Below are 18,524 nucleotides of genomic sequence, written 5' to 3'. Positions count from 1 at the left end.
TGTATGTATGCTGGAAATTTGTCACAAGTTTCATGCACTTACTCCACAGCTTGCTGGCCTTTTGATTATAAAGGAAGGTATCATAATTACACACGCTTGCTACTTCCTTCCTTACACATTCTTTGACCATTATTCACGCAGCCAACTGACAATGCATTAGTGAAATCTGATTTCCTTTTTCAAGGGATCAGCAAACATATGAGTTAGAAATTGATTTCATGTTTGACTTGGCCTAGCTACTTGCATGCTTATAAAGAAGGTGTGGAGACTGGAGAGCCAGCTCTATCCATGGCGCGCGTCATCTCCCCCACTTGATCATATGCTTTTATCTCCTTTGTTCACATGATTCCTCATGAACTAAGCATTCATAGGCCTTTCTGCATGGCCCCTTGGCTTTAAACCGACCATCCCAATACTTTTATCTCAATTGTTCACATGAATTTTGATAAGGCAAGCTTCAATATTAATGGGCCTTTTCCGCCACTGGTTTCCAACACATGGCTGGTCTATTTCAGTTGATTGTTTTGAGTTTGTTTGTGTTATTAATTTGTGTGTATATATATATATATATATATATATATATATATGCACACACTATATATATATATATGTTATTTCCTGTGCTACAGATCTAGCATTTCGGCTGATTGAAGCCAAGGCCGAAATCTGGGAAAATCTCCATGGCTTACGGAAATTCAAGATCTGTAAGGTTTGTCCAGCATAATTTGCAGTAGAATCTGATAATCATGAACACTTTATATATATATATATATATATATATATATATATATGCAGTTGTTAGTTTCAAGCTTATCCTCTACATTTATTGCTGCCAACCCGATTTTGTTTAGACTTTTTTCTTCTTAATTTGGCATTCACGTTTTTGTTTTCAGATTTCAAGATGATCTTGAATCATCAAAGCTGCAGGAAGTAATCGCAAACGGCGAGATTAAGCTTAAAGAAAAGATTAACAGGACATGGATTTCGGAGCCCAGCACTAGGAAGAAGAGTACTGGGAAATCCTTGAAAGCTTATAAAGTGCTATCCAGGGTCTTTTCTGAGGACTATGAGAATGTAAGGAAGAAGATATTGGATCCTCGAGGACATACGATTCGAAGATGGAACAAGATATTCTTAGTAGCCTGTTTGGTTTCATTGTCTCTGGACCCTTTGTTCTTTTACTTGCCGGTTGTTCGGGACAAAGCTGTTTGCATTGCTATTGCATTACACCTTGAAGTAGTCGTTACATTTATTAGATCCCTGACCGATATTTTCTACATCGTTCAAATCTATATCAGATTTCGTACAGCTTATGTTGCACCTTCTTCTCGTGTTTTTGGGAGAGGAGAACTTGTTATTGATTCTTCAAAGATTGCCCTAAGGTATCTTCGCAAGGGCTTCTGTATTGACCTCATGGCCGCCCTGCCTCTTCCTCAAGTAAGTGATCACCTAGTACTCCCATGAACAGTACTGTATGAAATGAAATGAAATGGAAGACCTTCTTGATGATTGCATATTGATCAACTTTGGATTTTTCTCTCTTTTTCATTTCAGATGTTGATTTGGATTGTAATCCCAACTCTTAAAGGTTCAACTACAAGAAACACAAAAAACGTGCTTCGATTTTTCATAATTTTTCAGTACCTCCCAAGACTGTTTCTTATTTTTCCTCTCTCATCACAAATTGTTAAGGCCACTGGTCTCATGACAGAAACAGCATGGGCAGGTGCTGCTTACAACCTGATGCTTTACATGCTGGCAAGCCACGTAAGTATAGATCCAAGCTGCTAGCCTGTGTCTCTAAGAGCAGCTTTGAATTACCATATCAGTTGCCAATACAAGAGACTAGCTAGGCTGTTCTCTTTGTCGATCGATTTCTTAAATATTATTCTAAGGAAAGAAAAGCCATTAATCTTGTACTAAATGCATGTAATTCACATAGGCAAGAGCAATAATATCTTCAGGAATTTCAGAAGCGCACATATCTGTGTTGCTTCATTTGATATTTCTTTCTTGTTTGCACTAATTATGCCATTAGATTCATATTTCCAGAAATTTGCCCTTTTCATCGTGTTGTTCGTTTTTGTCCAAATTCATCATATATTGAATTCCTTGCATCCTCCTACAACCTCAAGGAGGTGTGAAACAAGTCCATGTATAAATATATATATATATATATATATATATATATATTGTAAAATCATCACTTGTTCCAAAAACTTAAACTAATAGGAAGAAGTAGATTTAATTATTTGAATTATATTATTTTAACACTCATCCTTAATGAGTGGGCCCAACAAGTGGAATATTTAATTAAATGAGATAAAGTGTATAGTCAGGGTTTGAACTCAAGACTTCTGCTCTGATACCATGTAAAATAATTATCACTTAACCTGATGAGATGATGTAGATTTTATTATTTAATTTATATCTTAGCATATATTTGTTGATAACCAATATTTTTCTGTCAAATACTAGTTGTTGAAGTTGATGAGCTGTACGTTGGACTAAACCTTTCCGTTTAACATTTAAAAAAAAAAAAAAAAAGGTTTTAGGAGCTTGCTGGTACCTTCTATCGATTGAGAGACAGGAAGCATGTTGGAGAAGAGTCTGCAACATTGAGAGGCCATATTGTCAGTATGGATTCTTGGATTGCCACAGGGTTGCTGATCCTCATAGGAACTATTGGTCCAAGTTCAGCAATGTCTCAAATCTATGCAATCCAGATAATAGCTTCTATCAGTTTGGTATATATGGTGATGCATTGATATCTAGAGTTACAAGCTCGTCTTTCTTCAACAAGTACTTTTATTGTCTTTGGTGGGGCCTAAAGAATTTGAGGTACGTTCCTATATATGTGGATATATATGAAACTACCACCTGGCATTATTCATCAATATATATATATATATATATATATATATATAGCATTAATTTAGAGCAAGTTTTATCTTTTACACACGTAGGTAGGATCATCTCTAAGTTTCTTTCATTGTTATTAGGCTATAATTAATCTGTTACAATGTCAAGTATAGTGCATGTTTAGCCTTCCAAACCTTTCAATTTAGTTAGTTGGAGAAAAGCCTAAAACACCCATGAAAAGAAAGAAAAGTGCTCTAGTTACAAAGAGATTTCTCAAAAATAAACTCACAAACTAAGTTTATAATCTCACATACATACTATAAAGCCACCTCAATTTATGAATTTATTTTTGTAAACTTTTGATGTTTGATATAGCATTTCTCCAAATGAAATCTCACACATACATGAGCCACCGGATACTTCCAAACTTGCACTTAATTCTAGTTGTCTAGTTTTATTTTGGGATCAACTGAAAAGCTCGTTTGAGGAGTGAGATGAGATCAGAATTTTATGAATAATAATAAGATAGTTTGTGAATAATAGTCAGATAGTTTGAGTTAAGTATTTTTTGGATTTTGGAAAATGAGATAAAAAAAATTGAATAAAAAATATTATAAAGTTAAATTATTATTAGAATATAGTTTTATAATATTATTTTTGTTTGAAATTTTGAAAAATTTGAATTATTTTTATTTTTTGTTTTAAAGTTTGAGAAAGTTGTAATGATTAATTTAAAGATTTTGTATTTGAATTATGTTTGAGAATGAGATGATCATCTCATTAGAGATGAAATGAAAATTTTAAGATGAGATCTATTTCTAAACAAGCCGTTTTCAAGAGCTTAATTAATGGCGTAAAAGGAGAAAACCTTTCTCATCCTCATTTAACACTCTGCAGTAAGAGCTATACATGCCCCCATGAAAAACTGAAGAATCATGGCAGCTTGAAGTTAATCCATTAATCGATCCGAATGCTTTTACAGCTGATGTATGTAAATTGATGTGTGCAGTTCCCTGGGACAAAATCTTTCCACGAGCACTTACGTTGGAGAAATAGTCTTTGCCATAATTGTTGCAACTCTTGGCCTGGTTCTTTTTGGATTGCTCATTGGTAATATGCAGGTAATTAATCTCCCACTCTCCAAATTTGTAACTGCTTTTTGCAGTTTCATGTCGAATGAAAAATATTAAATGTATTTAAGAAAAATTTATTAAAAATTTATTTCTCCACGTGTCAGTTATTGATATGTTAAAAATTATAAAATTTGAAATTCAAAATTTGAATTTAAAAAAAATAATAATAAAATGAATCTTATAAATAAAAGTAAAGTAAAACTGTAAGTACACACTTATCGAATATAGATAAAGGCCTAAGATTTGCAAGAATTAAAGTCCCAAAAGTTCTAAACTGAAAGCATGACTAATTGCCATAGTTTGACATTATATCTTGTTGTACTGTCATGGCAGACATATCTCCAATCCGTAACTGTCCGATTTGAAGAGTGGAGGAGCAAGAAAACAGACACTGAACAATGGATGCATCACAGGCAGCTACCTCCAGGGTTGAGACAGTCCGTGCGTAAGTACAATCAGTATAAGTGGGTGGCTACTCGAGGAGTTGACGAAGAAGCTCTTCTCAGAGGCCTTCCCATGGATCTCCGAAGAGACATCAAACGCCATCTCTGCTTTGACTTAGTTCGCCGAGTAAGTAGAGGAAACTGATTCAGAGACTCGTGTTGATCTTTAATTGAGAACCTTAACAATATGCATGTAAAATCTTATTATTTTGTCGTGTTTTTTTTTTTTTTTTTTTTTATCTTCGCCAAACAAAAAGGTCCCCTTGTTCGATCAAATGGAGGAAAGGATGCTGGACGCAATATGTGAGAGGCTTAAACCTGCACTATGCACCCAAGGCACATTTCTGGTGCGTGAAGGTGACCCTGCGAATGAAATGGTGTTCATACTCCGAGGCCACTTGGATTCTTTCACAACTGGTGGCGGCCGTACTGGGTTCTTCAACTCTTGCCGCATTGGCCCCGGTGATTTCTGCGGCGAGGAGCTCGTGACGTGGGCTTTGGACGCGCGTTCAAGTCCCGTCCTGCCATCGTCGACACGCACAATCAAAGCCATCACGGAAGTAGAGGCTTTTGCTATAGAAGCAGAAGACTTGAAGTTTGTAGCAGCACAGTACAGAAAGCTGCGGAGTAAAGAGCTTAGACATAAGTTCAGGTTCTACTCGCAGCAGTGGAGAACGTGGGCTGCATGTTTCATACAAATTGCATGGCGTCGGTATAATAAAAAACGAAAGGAAGCAGCAGCTGAGGTGAGGGATAGCGAGAAGCATGCGGAGGCTAATGAGCTTGATCAAAAAGTTCGAGCTGAGATGGGTTTGGGCGTTGTTTGTGCAGCAAAGCTGAGGGGGAACAGTACTGAAAGGAGTGTCAATAAGAACTCTGTTTCAGGTGCTGTGGTTAGCTCATTGCAGAAGCCTCCGGAGCCAGATTTTTCTTTGGACGAGGAATAAAAGAAGAACAAACTTGGTTCAAATTTGTGTTGATACTGAGTTCAAATTAATATTATTTTTTAATATTTTTTATTTCAATATTTAAAAAAATTAAATTATTTATTGTATATTGTGTAAGAGTTTAAAAAAATTGTAATAATTAGATAAGATAAGATGAAATAATTTAACCAGTCTCTCAATCCAAACAACCCAAATTTTTGGGAAATTATAATATTTCGTATATGAATAATGAAACTACCATAGTATTAATATACGGTCTTAAACTATAAAAATTATGTGAGAGATTTGTAATTAAAATAATGTTAGATGTATTTTTTTTGAAATAGAGCACGAATCTCAAATAAAGAGAGTTCAACAAATAAAACCAAGGATTTATTCAGACTTCTTTCCATCTCTGAATCTATCAAGAACTCCTTTTATATTTGATTTTTTAAAGGTTTAGAGAAGCAGTGATCTCTATTAATTTCTCTCTACTTGAGGAAACAATTTGTTAAACTTCAATTGTTTGGGAAGTGAGATAAATTGAGAATATCTCATTTCATCTCATAACTTTTTTTTTAAATATTACTTAAACACAATATTTTATCAATTTTAAATTTTTAACTTTTTTGTTTAATCATTATATTTTTCCAAACTTTTAAATAAAATACAAAAAATAATACAATTTTTTTCAAATTTTAAAATAAAAATTATATTAAAAAATTATATTCAAACAATATTATAACTTTATAATACTTTTATATATATTCAATTTTTTCTATCTCATTTTTCAAAATCCAATAAAACATTTTAACTCAAACAATTTTATTATTATTCACAAATCATTTAATTATTATTTACAAAATTTTTATCTCATTTCATTACTCAGACATCATGCCCTTAATCTCTCGAACAGTTTGTTTCCAAACTAACCCTTATGGCTCTTACCCCATTTAGATATAAAAATAGTTTTATCTCATTTCATTTTATCATTACAATTTTTTCAAATAAAATATAATAAACAATTCAACTTTTCAAATCTCAAAATAATAATCTAATAATATTTTATTTAACTTTTAACTTTTATATAAAACTATCTCATTTCCTCTCACTCTAATTTTCAAGTTGATTCCTTGGAAATTGAACTAACATTTTCTTGCCAAACTGGGAATTAAAGCAAGAAACTTGGGCACCATGCAAGTTGACACTTGACGCCACGAGTCTGGTGCTTGGCTAGACAAGAAGCTTCCTGTAGGTTCAAGTGGCACTTCATGAAATGAAAAGGCCTATATTCCAATTTTTAATCCTTTAGGTCTCATTTATTTTCACAATAATTTTTATTTCATCTTATTTCATCTCATTTAATCATTATAATTTTTTTAAATTTTAATACAAAATAAAATAAATAATTTAACATTTTTAAATTCTAAAATAAAAATAATATAAAAAATATATTCTAACAATATTTTATTTAACTTTTAATTTTTATCTCAATTATCTCATTTCATTTGTGAAAACAAACGAGGTTTTAGTCCATATAAAATAACTAAAATTTTAATATACAATTTAGTCCAAAAAGAAAAATCTGGCCGTAGGCCCAAGTTGAAGTTCATCCTCGCTTGTTTGGGAAGTGAGTGATCTCATCTCATCTCAAAATTTCTCAAAATTTTCTTTTCAAACGTCACTAAATACAAACACTTTTCAATTTCAAATTTTTAACTTTTTCATTTAATCATTATCTAATCATTACAATTTTCCAAACTTTTAAACAAAACATAAAAAATAATAATACTTTTCAAATTTCAAAACAAAAATGATATTAAAAAATGATATTCTAATGATATTTTAACTTTTAATTTTTCTTCTCTTATTTCTAAAAACTCAATAAAACATCTTAACTCAAACCATTTCACTATTATTTACAAATCCTCACTACAACAGACTGGTATTTCATCCCAAAATATCTTTTGGGATGAAAAAAAATCGTCCCAAGTTCGTCCCTATAAAACTGTCCCAAAAGGTATTTTGGGACGAAAATGAAAAATTCGTCCAAAAAAATATCTTTTGAGACGAAATTAAGCTGGACCGTTTCAATCGCATTCGAACGAAATTTTTTTTTTGGGACGATTTAAATTTGTCTCGGAAATTCGTTCGAACGCCTTAAATAACGTTCGAACCATGAGTAATTGTTCGAAGGGTATTTCATGGCCGGTCGATTGATACAAATCCGTTCAACCAAATACACATGAAGAAACGTTCGAACAAAAAAATTATCGATCGAACGTAAATAGTGAATTTCCTGTTCGAACAGCTCAGAATTTTTTTCCGTTCGAACTCTAACTTTCAATGTTCGAACGGTTATGTCTATTTTTATATGTTCGAACGTTTGATGAGAGTTTGAATGGTTATTATTTTCTTGGACAATAATACAAATTTAAAACCAAATAAATATTTATATTTCAAAAATATATTACAAATTGTTCAATATAAATAAAACTAATCTAATAATTCAGAACTAAATAAATAAAATACTAATAATACTAATAAAATTATCAGTACATTATACATAATTGTTCAATATGCAAAAACACTTATAATGAAATTCAATTGTTTGGAGACATGAATTGTTGCATAAGCATTGCATTTGAAGCTGCATCTGTCTTTGTTGTTCTTGCATTTGTAGTTGCATCTCTCTTTGTGGATCTTCTTGCTGTTTTATGCGTATCTTCATGTCTGCTTGTTTCGTCAATTGAGTCTCTAACTCCTGTTGTTTTGCCATCAATTCTTCGATCCTAGAATTTGCATTCTCTAACGCAATGGCGGTAGTGCTTGATGTTGATGAAGAGCCTGAAGGTTTTACACAGCAACCCAAACCCCTCAAGTAGCCAGAACGTTGACTCAGAACTTGTGTAAAAATTTCAACATCACTTGTTGATGAATTCTGAGCTGATGCAACTTCAGCACAAATGGCAACCATTTTATCATACACACAATATATAAAATTAATATTGACACAATAATTTAAATATGATTAATTAAAAGAAATTATAATACTTACATAATTCTCACGAGCATCGGGATGAGTCCACTCTCCATTACTATTAGTATGTGATGCAGCATATAATTTTGTCAAATCATAATTGGTGTCTGACTCTTGCTACAAGAGACATTGTTAAGATATAAAGTCTATATTAAAAACAAACTACATAGAATAATAAAAAAAAAAGAGTACATTACCAATTTTTGAGATAGTCGATGGAAAGATCTTGAGCATGCATGATGATTAATCTTTAACTTTGATCTATTCGTTTTGTTTATAGAACTTCGCTCCTGCATAGAAGTTGTAAAAGTTAGTAAGTGAAAAATTACAAATATGACACATAAAGAATTCATTTAATTTACCTTATATGATGGATCCTCAAACATGTCGCAAAGTTTTTCCCATTCTTCAGCTCGAACATCCTGAAAAGGATGCTGGCGTGCATCTTCCTTGTTCTCGTACTTCTTGTAATGCTCGTGACATCTTGCCTTATACTTGCGGAATGCATTAGACATAAGCTATTCAACAGTCCTACGCTCCTCTCTCCGACCAAAATTTAGTTCGAAGTCATCCTTGAAAAAGTATATGCACAAAGATCATTTAGAATATTAAATAATATGAAAAAAAATTATTTTTATTTAAATATTACGTACTAAACAACGCTTCTTTATAAGCTCTTTCACATCTTGCAGGACTTTATGCCATGAACTTGTAGCCAAAGGTGCATAAGTCCGTGTAAGAGCACCCGCATGCAAAGCAAGCCAAGCTGCTTGTTGTCCCTCCCCTCCGGTATGTTCGTCAGGAATGTTAACCTTAATCTTACATACTTTACGATATTTCTCCAACGTCACGCCTCTAGTAGTGCCTCGTCCGTGATGAGATTGTATTGTTATCTCTATAAAATAATATTAGTTATTTACCTTATATCAATTATCATATATCTTAATTAAAAAAATGAGTATTAGCTATTTACCTTGTTCCGTAGAATCAGTCTCTAATGGTGAGTCAGACGGAGAGCTAGGAACAGGTGGAGATGGGATACGAACTTCTTTCCTTTTTGGTGGCATAATTGCGAGATACTGTATCATGTGAACACAAAACTGATCAATCATCTGTATCAGTTTCATCTATAAATTCGCTCTCATCATCTGTAGATACTTCAGATGAGTCAACACTTTGATCAATTGTCGCTTCAACAATTTCAGCCTCAATATCTTCCCTATGTAATAGGATCATCTCATACTGGCTCAAATCCACAAATAAGTTAATGGTAGGTATCTTGGTATGCTTCTTGAGTTGAGGGATCATCTTCTTCTTCATCTTGTCCCTCCGCCTCAAGGATAACATCAAAAATATTTATAGGAGAAAACTTTTGTACTACTTGCCATTGATTTCCTAACTGAGGATTGTCTAAATAGAATACTTGAGATGCTTGGGAAGCCAAAATAAAATGATCATCTTCATACCATTTTTTTGATGTATTAATACTCAGAAAATATTCATCTTGGCATTTTCCCGTTTGAGAATTGCTTAAATTCCACTAATCACACTTAAATATATAAACCACAAGCTCCCCCACATATCTCATTCCAATTGTATTTATGATAACTCCGTAGAAATCAACATTCTCTCCATCATGACTCCCTTCGATAAGGACACTACTGTTTTGTGTTTTCCTATAAAGTTCTCGATCAATTGTGTAATGTCTAATTCCTCGAGAAATACATGCAGAATATCAAGCAGCGCGCCTCGAAAGGCCACGCGCCAGTGCATATAATTCGTCTGATATATCGTTCAGATTACTCGCATGCATTTGTACAACCTACATATTAAATAAAGTATAAACATTCAACCGTTAACAATCTTCTGTATTTAAAATATGTTAGTGCAAAATTCCATCTGTATTATATTCATTACCCGTTGTTCAAACCATTTCGGGAACTCCTGTTCATGTCTCTAGTCTATATCATTTACTCCCAGTTCTTTTAGCACGTTAATATGATCACTGAAATTAAAAATTATCAACAATAAGCATATTCGGTATGTTTGTTTAATAAGTAAATTCAATAATTAAATAATAATTAATTTGAACTTACTTCAAGTGACTCTTTATCTTTGGGCAATTATTTAGCACATACCACTAGCTTTCTTGAATACCCTTTCACACAAATCATAACCACGCTGAGCACCAAGTGGACGTACTTGTTGGGAAAATACAGAAAATCCGTTCCGTTGTCTTGCTTGGTAACATCAAAGTTTTCTTCCGGCAGATCAAACCTTGTGTCAACACCATGAAAGTATTTGGAATAGAATGTATACCACTTATTATCAATATATGTTTCTGTAATTGATCCTTCTGGACGAGCCTTATTACCCACTGTGTGTTTCAACTTTCCAAGAAACCGTTCAATGGGATACATCCATCTATACTGGACTGGTCCTGCAAGTCGAGCCTCACGAGGCAAATGAACGGCTAAATGAACCATGATATCGAAAAATAACGGTGGGTAAATACTTTCCAACTTACACAATATAATTGCAATTTCTCGTTCCATACGATCCAAAACTTCTACATTCAATGTTCTTGCACATAAATCTTTAAAAAATGCACCCAGCTCAATTAATGCAACCCGCACATCTCTAGTCAAGAATCCACGGATAGCAACAGACAAGATACATTGTAAAAATACATGACAATCATGGTTTTTTAGTCCAGTAATTTTTCAGTCATTTGTTCGCACACACCTTGTTAAATTCGAGGCATATCCGTCCGGTAATTTAATCTTCTGCAACCACTCGCAAAATGTAGCCCTTTCGTTCCTTGACAATGTATACTACCCAATTGGCATGTAAATAGACGAACCACTTTGTTGCAAGTGCATTTCAGGTCTAATTCCCAACCGCTTTAGATCTTTCCATGAGTTTATATTATCCTTCGTTTTACCTTCAATTGACATCAATGTTTCTAACACGAACTCGCATATATTTTTTTCAATATGCATAACATCGAGACTATGTCGCAATTTTAACGTCGACCAGTAGGAGAGTTCAAAAAATATACTTTTTTTTGTCCAATTGAACTCATTCGCACTTCGTTTTCTCTTCCGTTATTTCTTACCAAAATCATTACTTCCAACATTCACAAACTGTGCAATAATATCTTCACCAGACAATAATGGTGGAGGGTGCCCCCATTCAACAGTGCCTTCAAACATCCTACCATTTCCACACCATCTATGGTCACTAGGTAAAAATCGATGATGACCCATGAAGCATAGTTTCCTCTCATACGTAAGCCATTCAGATTGGGTATGTTTGTTACAAGTCGGACATGCCAATTTCCCCTTAGTGCTCCAACCTGACAAGTTTCCATAAGCAGGAAAATTATTTATTGTTCATAACACCGCAGCATGCATCTTGAACGACTTGCATGTTGATGAATCAAATGTTAAGACCCCATTCTCCCACAAATCTTTCAATTCTACTATCAGTGGCTGCAAGTGTATGTCTATATCATTTCCTGGTGATCTTGGACTTGGAATGAGCAAACTTATCATGAAATATGGATCTTTCATACACTTCCACGGTGGTAGATTGTATGGCATAAGTACAACTGGCCAAGTACTATGACTAGTACTCATGTTCCCAAACGGATTAAATTCATCTGTTGCTAACCCAAGTCAAACATTACAAGGTTCTTCAGCAAACCATGGGTGTTCCAAGTCAAATTCCTTCCAAACTTCTGAGTCTGCAGGATATGACAAAACATTATCATTCTTGACTCTAGATGATGAGTGTCATGTCATATCCACAGCCGTTGAATGTGACATAAATAACCGTTGTAATCTAGGTATCAATGGAAAGTGACGTACAACCTTCCGCGGCACATTCCGCTTCTCAATTGTCCATCTTGTTTCATGGCAAATGGGACACTCTTTCAACTGCTCATTCTCTCGCCAAAATAATACACAATCATTCTTACATGCATGTATTACATTGTAATCAAACCCCAGTCTTTTTTTCAACTGTTTTGCTTCGTAAAAGTTGCGAGGTAAAATATTGTCTGATGGAAGTGCCTCTTTAAACAGCTCAAGCAACATATTGACAGCCTTAATAGATATTCGGCACATGGATTTTATATGAAGTAGACTAATTGTAAATGATAACTTACTGTACCTTTTACACCCTGGATATAACTCACGCTGTGAATCATTTCACAAGCAGGTAAAAGTGTCATGGCACAAATCATTTGAATTTGATGGATCTGTTCCACTTTCATCCATAAACATTCTCGCACAAATGTCGCCCAACATTTGTTCCATATCCTTTTCGGCCTCATCACCAACAACCTTAGGATGTACATTTTCATCGATATCTTCTTCTTCATCTTGAAGTTCAAATGACGTTGGATACGGTTCTTCATGTATGACCCAATCGGTATAACCTTGGTCAATACCTTTGACAAACAAATGCTCTCTCACTAACTCTATCTTATGAGAACGTAAATTCTTGCAAAGTCGACATGGGCATCTAATACGACTGTCACTGCCAATTGTACAAGATGCGAAATCCAAAAATTTCTTAACTCCTTCAGCATATATATTGTAATCCTCACCCAACCGATCTCTTACTCGCATCTAACTTTTATCCATGTCTAATATCCTATTGCAAACAGTCACGTGCATAAACAAACAATTAATTATCTAACATGTAGTACAATTTCTTCATTTCACCGGGTAGTTGGTCCTATCCCATTCGGGATTGTAAGATCATAATCGCCAACCTACCAACTATTATCTGTTACTTCCAACAAGATTTCGGCAGCATCTCCCCATAGTTCTCCAAATATGCTCGTTGGTCGTGCACACCGACGAGTAATACATCGATGTACATTCACCGAAACTGCATATCCGGAGAACAATAAGGGATGACTCTACCAAAATCATAATGTCAGATGCAACAGATATAGTTTCATAGTTTGCGAGAATGATCTTAAAATCTCAAACTGTCCACTTTGGACAATTCAAGAGTTATCAATCAATCGTTCAACATGATTGATAACTCTCGAACGGGTCTAAGGTTTATTTCAATACTAAGTAGAAGATACGATAGTAAAATACAACAAACATACAATATATATTCAGCTATTATTTGTTAAGTTAATCCTCATAGTTTAATATTAATGCACCCAGCTATTATTTATTAAGTTAGTCATCATAGTTTAATTATCTTTTCTAAAATAATCCTATCCCTTTTAAGTGTGTTGTAAGATAGTTTTTACAATAGCTATTATGAGTTTAACTATTAATATGAGTTTAAGTATTAATAATCCTTATGTTTTTATATGATAATTTTAAGACATATTAAATAATTAGTTGTAAGATAATTTTTACAACTATTCTCTTTTAAATATTAATATGAGTTTAAGTATTATTAATCCTTATGTAATTATAATATAATTTTAAGACATATTAAGTAATTAGTTGTAAAATAATTTTTACAACTATTATCTTTTAAATATTAATACAAGTTTAAATATTATTAATTCTTACATATATATACTATATATAATCTACTATAATATTACATATTTATATGATATGTAAGATAGTTTTTAAGATAGTTTTTACAACCGTTCGAACAGGATATCGAACAAGGTAATATCCTGTTCGAACATGTTTATACCGTTCGAATGGTATATAACCACGTTCGAATGGTCTCAATCCAGATTACAAACTCCAGCCAGTTCAGACGAGTACCATTAGTATTTCACAAACTTATATTTAGAAAACACTACAAATATACTTCGAATGGCACCCTCTAACAAATATACAACCGTTGAACGTCTAATAGCAATCCTCTCATAAATATATTTTGTGTTTAAACTAAGAAACATCTACACAATATATATATATAAACTACAAAATCAATAATAAAAAATGATAGATTTTAGAAGTAAAATGATAAAGAAAATCATACATTTAACTAAAATATACTAAGCAATCCTCTTTGAATGATGATAGAATGAAGGAGTTTGTGAAGAAAATGTAAGATTTTCAAGAGAAAACGCAGAAGAGTGAAAGAGAGGAGAGAAAAATGAGGGACTGACGGCGTGCGGAAAAGATATAAGTTCTGACCAACCGTTCGAATGTAAATAAAGTTCAGTCGAATGCAAAATTTTTCAGCGCGCCAATTTCCCGCCCGCACAAATTTCAGGTTTACCGTTCAATCGGCTAAAAATTCAGTTCGAACGGTAATCCAGCAGTCTTTAATTGGCGGGATATTTTCCCACCACTGCAATAATCCGTTCGAACAATAACAAATTACATTCAAACGGTAGTCCAGTAGTCTTTAATTGACGGGATATTTTTCCACCACTGTAATAATCCGTTCGAACTATAACAAATTACGTTCAAAGGGTAGTCCAGCAGTCTTTAATTGGCGGGATGTTTTCCCACCATAGCAATAATCCGTTCGAATATTTTTTGATACGTTCAAACACCAAATATGTGTTCGAACGGTTTACGAGTAACGTTTGAACACATGACCTTTATGTTTAAATATAATTTTTCTCAAACGGATTAAATGAAAAGTACTATAAGATCATATTTATTAGTTATATATACTATCATATATATTGTAATCTATACTAAATATCTTCTGATATAGTATAGTATACTAGAGTATACTATAAACATGTAAGATGATATCTATTAGTAATATATACTATATATCATATATATAGTATGATATATATTATACTATACTAAATTAGTATAAACGAAAATATATTAGTAATGATTACGATATGATATATAATAATCTATACTAGATATGATATATATCGTATCATATATAGTATCCTATTTAGTATAGTGAAAAATATAAGATCATATGTATTAGTAATATATCCGGAGAACATATATATAGCCTCAAATATACTAAGGTCACATAATAAAGTATAGAGAAATTTATAAGATAATAATATATTAGTAATCTATACTCTATATATACATGCTGTATAGTATCATATATAATTTATATAGTAAAGTATAATAGAATATATAGTATGATATATATTAGTTAAGTATAAACTCATACCATATAGTTCTATATGCTATCATATATATATATATATATATATATATATATATATATTACAACCTCATATATAACACTTTGATAGTAAAGTATTATGATATATTACTATTATACTAAAAAAAAATGCATATAAGTTATTATGTTTTCATTTAAAGTATTTTACTATCATAATATATATTATAATATTACATATATATTACAATATATATAATCTACTATAATAGTATATATATTATATTAATTTATAGGATTATAAATATAATATACATTTAATATAATTTTTACTAAACTTAAAACAAATTACGTTCGAACGTGAAATATTAACGGTCGAATAGTTTTATATTACCGTTCGAACGTAAAATATTAGGTTTTATATTACCATTCGAACGGTTATGCACACATAAGTTATCGCGGGCAGAGATTTCTCTCACGCCGCCGTCTCCACTGTTTGAAAAAGCGAGAAAACGTTTGAATGCACTACAATCGTCGCCGTCTGCCGCCATAATCAACATCTACGTCAAACACTCTTCCTCCCAAGTGAAGGTATCCATTTTCAAACTCATTTTACCATTTATTTTATAATTTTATGGTTTTATTCATTTTTTTTAAATTAGATTTTTTCATCAATAGTTACCGTAAAACACAATAAATCTATTGTAGGATGTTTAGAAATGAAGAGTACTATGTATTTTGTCGAAGAAACCACGGAATCGATGCTATTTTAGGTGTTTTCATGGCCGCTGAGTTGACTCAGCCATGGCCGAGTTGATCTAGTTTCCATTCGAACGCGTTCGAACGATTTAACCTTTACGTTCAAACCATATATTAAGCGTTCGAACGGTTTTCAGTTTCCGTTTGACCATATATTATATTCGTTCAAACGCTTTATATTAAATTTGAACCATTTTGTTTATATTAGATTATTAAATTGTTTTCATCGTTTTATTGAATTGTTCTATCAATTAATTTATTAAAGTATATAATTTTATAAATCTTTTCGTTGTAATTAGATTTTATCACTAATGTTTAATATGTATTTTATTTTTAAAATTTCAGGTTCATAATAATGTCTTATCGGGGCCGTAAACGTGGTAGATCAGGAGAACCTTCCATCCAAACAGTTCGAGAGCAAACTGTTTTACTTAAGCGACAGGTAAAACTGTTTGATTTTGTAGCTCTTATATGGGAGGGTCATTCCCTCCCATCAGTATTCAATGATCGTAGTTGGGCACCAATCTTAGATCAGCGAGAAGAAGGAATGAAGCTCGTTTCCTTCATTGAGATCGTTACTGAGTTCTATAAAGAGCTTGGTGCTGCCAGCCCAAACGATGGAGGGGCATACAGGATCTTAGTCTGAGGAGCTCCTGTTATATTTTTAGCGGACTGACTCGCTGCATATCTGGGTATTCCTAGGCTTCTTGATGCCTATCCAAACCTGCCGCTTAGAGAGTCTGATCCTTCAGGTGATGCAGCTATGTCTCAGGACGAGGGACCAGATTATACAGATGAGATCGATACACTTGCTAATCATGAGGTCAGAGAATTGATTGTTAGTCTAGATGCTCCAATGTACGATGGGACGAAGAGTATTAGGCATGCAGATTTATCTTCTTTCTTCAAGATAATGAATTTTATCATTGCCAACAATATTGACCCACGACAGCACAAGACTGAGGTCGGCATGGATCGAGCGAGATTTATGATACGGGTCGCTCGTGGCATCCCGATCGACCTTGTTGGTTATATATTTGAGAGGATCCGATCAGAGGCACAGTTCATTACGACAGATATACTGCCATTTCTCATCACTCAATTTTTGCTACATGCCGAGGTCGTGTCCGACCCTGCCGAGCGTTCTCGATTTTCAATGGCACCAATCAACAGCACCACCCTGTCACAGAGCACGGGACACTAGAGATTTCGTTTTTGTGGGGCTGTTCCTGACAGGGCTGAGATTCAGAGAGATGCACAGCCGGGAGATACTGGAGTATCGGCTGGTGAGACATCTGCACAGGCTGAGGCATCACGCATATCTATTTGCGAGGAGATGGCTTACATATTGCATGCTGAGCTCGGCGTACACACATCAGCAGTGATTGATGCAGTACGTACTGCAGTGCATACTGCAGTACATACTACCATGTCTGAGTTGCGTACAGAGATTATGGCTGCCGTCTCTGGGTTATGTACAGAGGTTAATGAGTTACGTATAACGATTAATGCCAATAATGCAACTCAGGTCATGCTCAGTACTCGACTGACACAAGTAGAGACACAATTAGCTACAGTTGAGGATGTGTGTAGAGACCTCGCATCACAGTAGTTTCTATTTTTTATTTATATTTTCTTTTGTTATAGTTATGAACAATATATATGGTGTTTTGATAATTTGCTTTATTTGTAAATCAAATATAAAATCTTTTCTGGAGTAATTATTGATTTATATTATGTAGTGTATGGTTGATAATATTTATTTAACTAAAAATATTATTTAACATAAAAGAAATCATTAAAATATTTTTAAATTAATTACATAAAATTAATTAATGAATTTTTATATATGATATATATTTTTTATATTTTGAGTTTCGTACCAAGATTAATATTATACCTTTGAATGTATAAATATGGTGCTTGAATATGTTCTAACTAAATATATTCCGTTCGAACGGTTTAGAAACTTTCCCACCAAGATTTGCCACCAAATATTTTCCGTTCGAACACAACAAATAATCGTTCGAACGTTTGTGAACTTTCCCCGCCATAATAAATTAATTCTCTGTCAAATTTTACTGTTCGAACGTTTTTTTTTTTATGTTCGAACGGGAAAAAGTTTTTGAGACGATTTAATTCGTCACAGAAAATTCTATTTGAACGGTGATTGTAACGTTCAAACGATTTTGTAAAGTCATCGATTTTTTAAGACGAAATTTAAATTTCATCCCAAAAAATGACTTTTAGGGATGAAATTTTTTTCATCCCTAAATAATTTTATCCCAAAATCTCAAATTTATTGTAG

At 33.1% G+C, this 18,524-nt stretch overlaps 1 protein-coding gene across 1 annotated transcript; it reads left to right on the top strand.

Moving 5' to 3' along the window:
* Positions 1-603: 603 nt before the first annotated feature.
* On the top strand, positions 604-5,385 carry LOC121240276 (protein CNGC15b). Its single transcript, XM_041137668.1, has 7 exons — positions 604-709; positions 894-1,437; positions 1,555-1,767; positions 2,549-2,841; positions 3,872-3,983; positions 4,329-4,565; positions 4,696-5,385. Exons 1-7 carry the CDS (start codon positions 681-683, stop codon positions 5,383-5,385), a joined length of 2,118 nt encoding a protein of 705 aa, XP_040993602.1. The 5' UTR covers positions 604-680.
* Positions 5,386-18,524: the final 13,139 nt, after the last annotated feature.

The sequence above is a fragment of the Juglans microcarpa x Juglans regia genome, chromosome 7S (assembly GCF_004785595.1).
Source record: "Juglans microcarpa x Juglans regia isolate MS1-56 chromosome 7S, Jm3101_v1.0, whole genome shotgun sequence".
Classification (NCBI taxonomy): domain Eukaryota; kingdom Viridiplantae; phylum Streptophyta; class Magnoliopsida; order Fagales; family Juglandaceae; genus Juglans; species Juglans microcarpa x Juglans regia.
This window is presented reverse-complemented; position numbering and strand designations above follow the sequence as displayed.

What these genes read in the sequence shown, in the direction of transcription:
- LOC121240276 (XM_041137668.1), top strand. Translation starts at nt 681, where the DNA reads ATGGCTTACGGAAATTCAAGATCTGTAAG. An exon ending in TGCTCATTGGTAATATGCAG is followed by an intron (nt 3,984 to 4,328) that starts GTAATTAATCTC and finishes CTGTCATGGCAG; the next exon opens with ACATATCTCCAATCCGTAAC. An exon ending in GCTTTGACTTAGTTCGCCGA is followed by an intron (nt 4,566 to 4,695) that starts GTAAGTAGAGGA and finishes CCAAACAAAAAG; the next exon opens with GTCCCCTTGTTCGATCAAAT.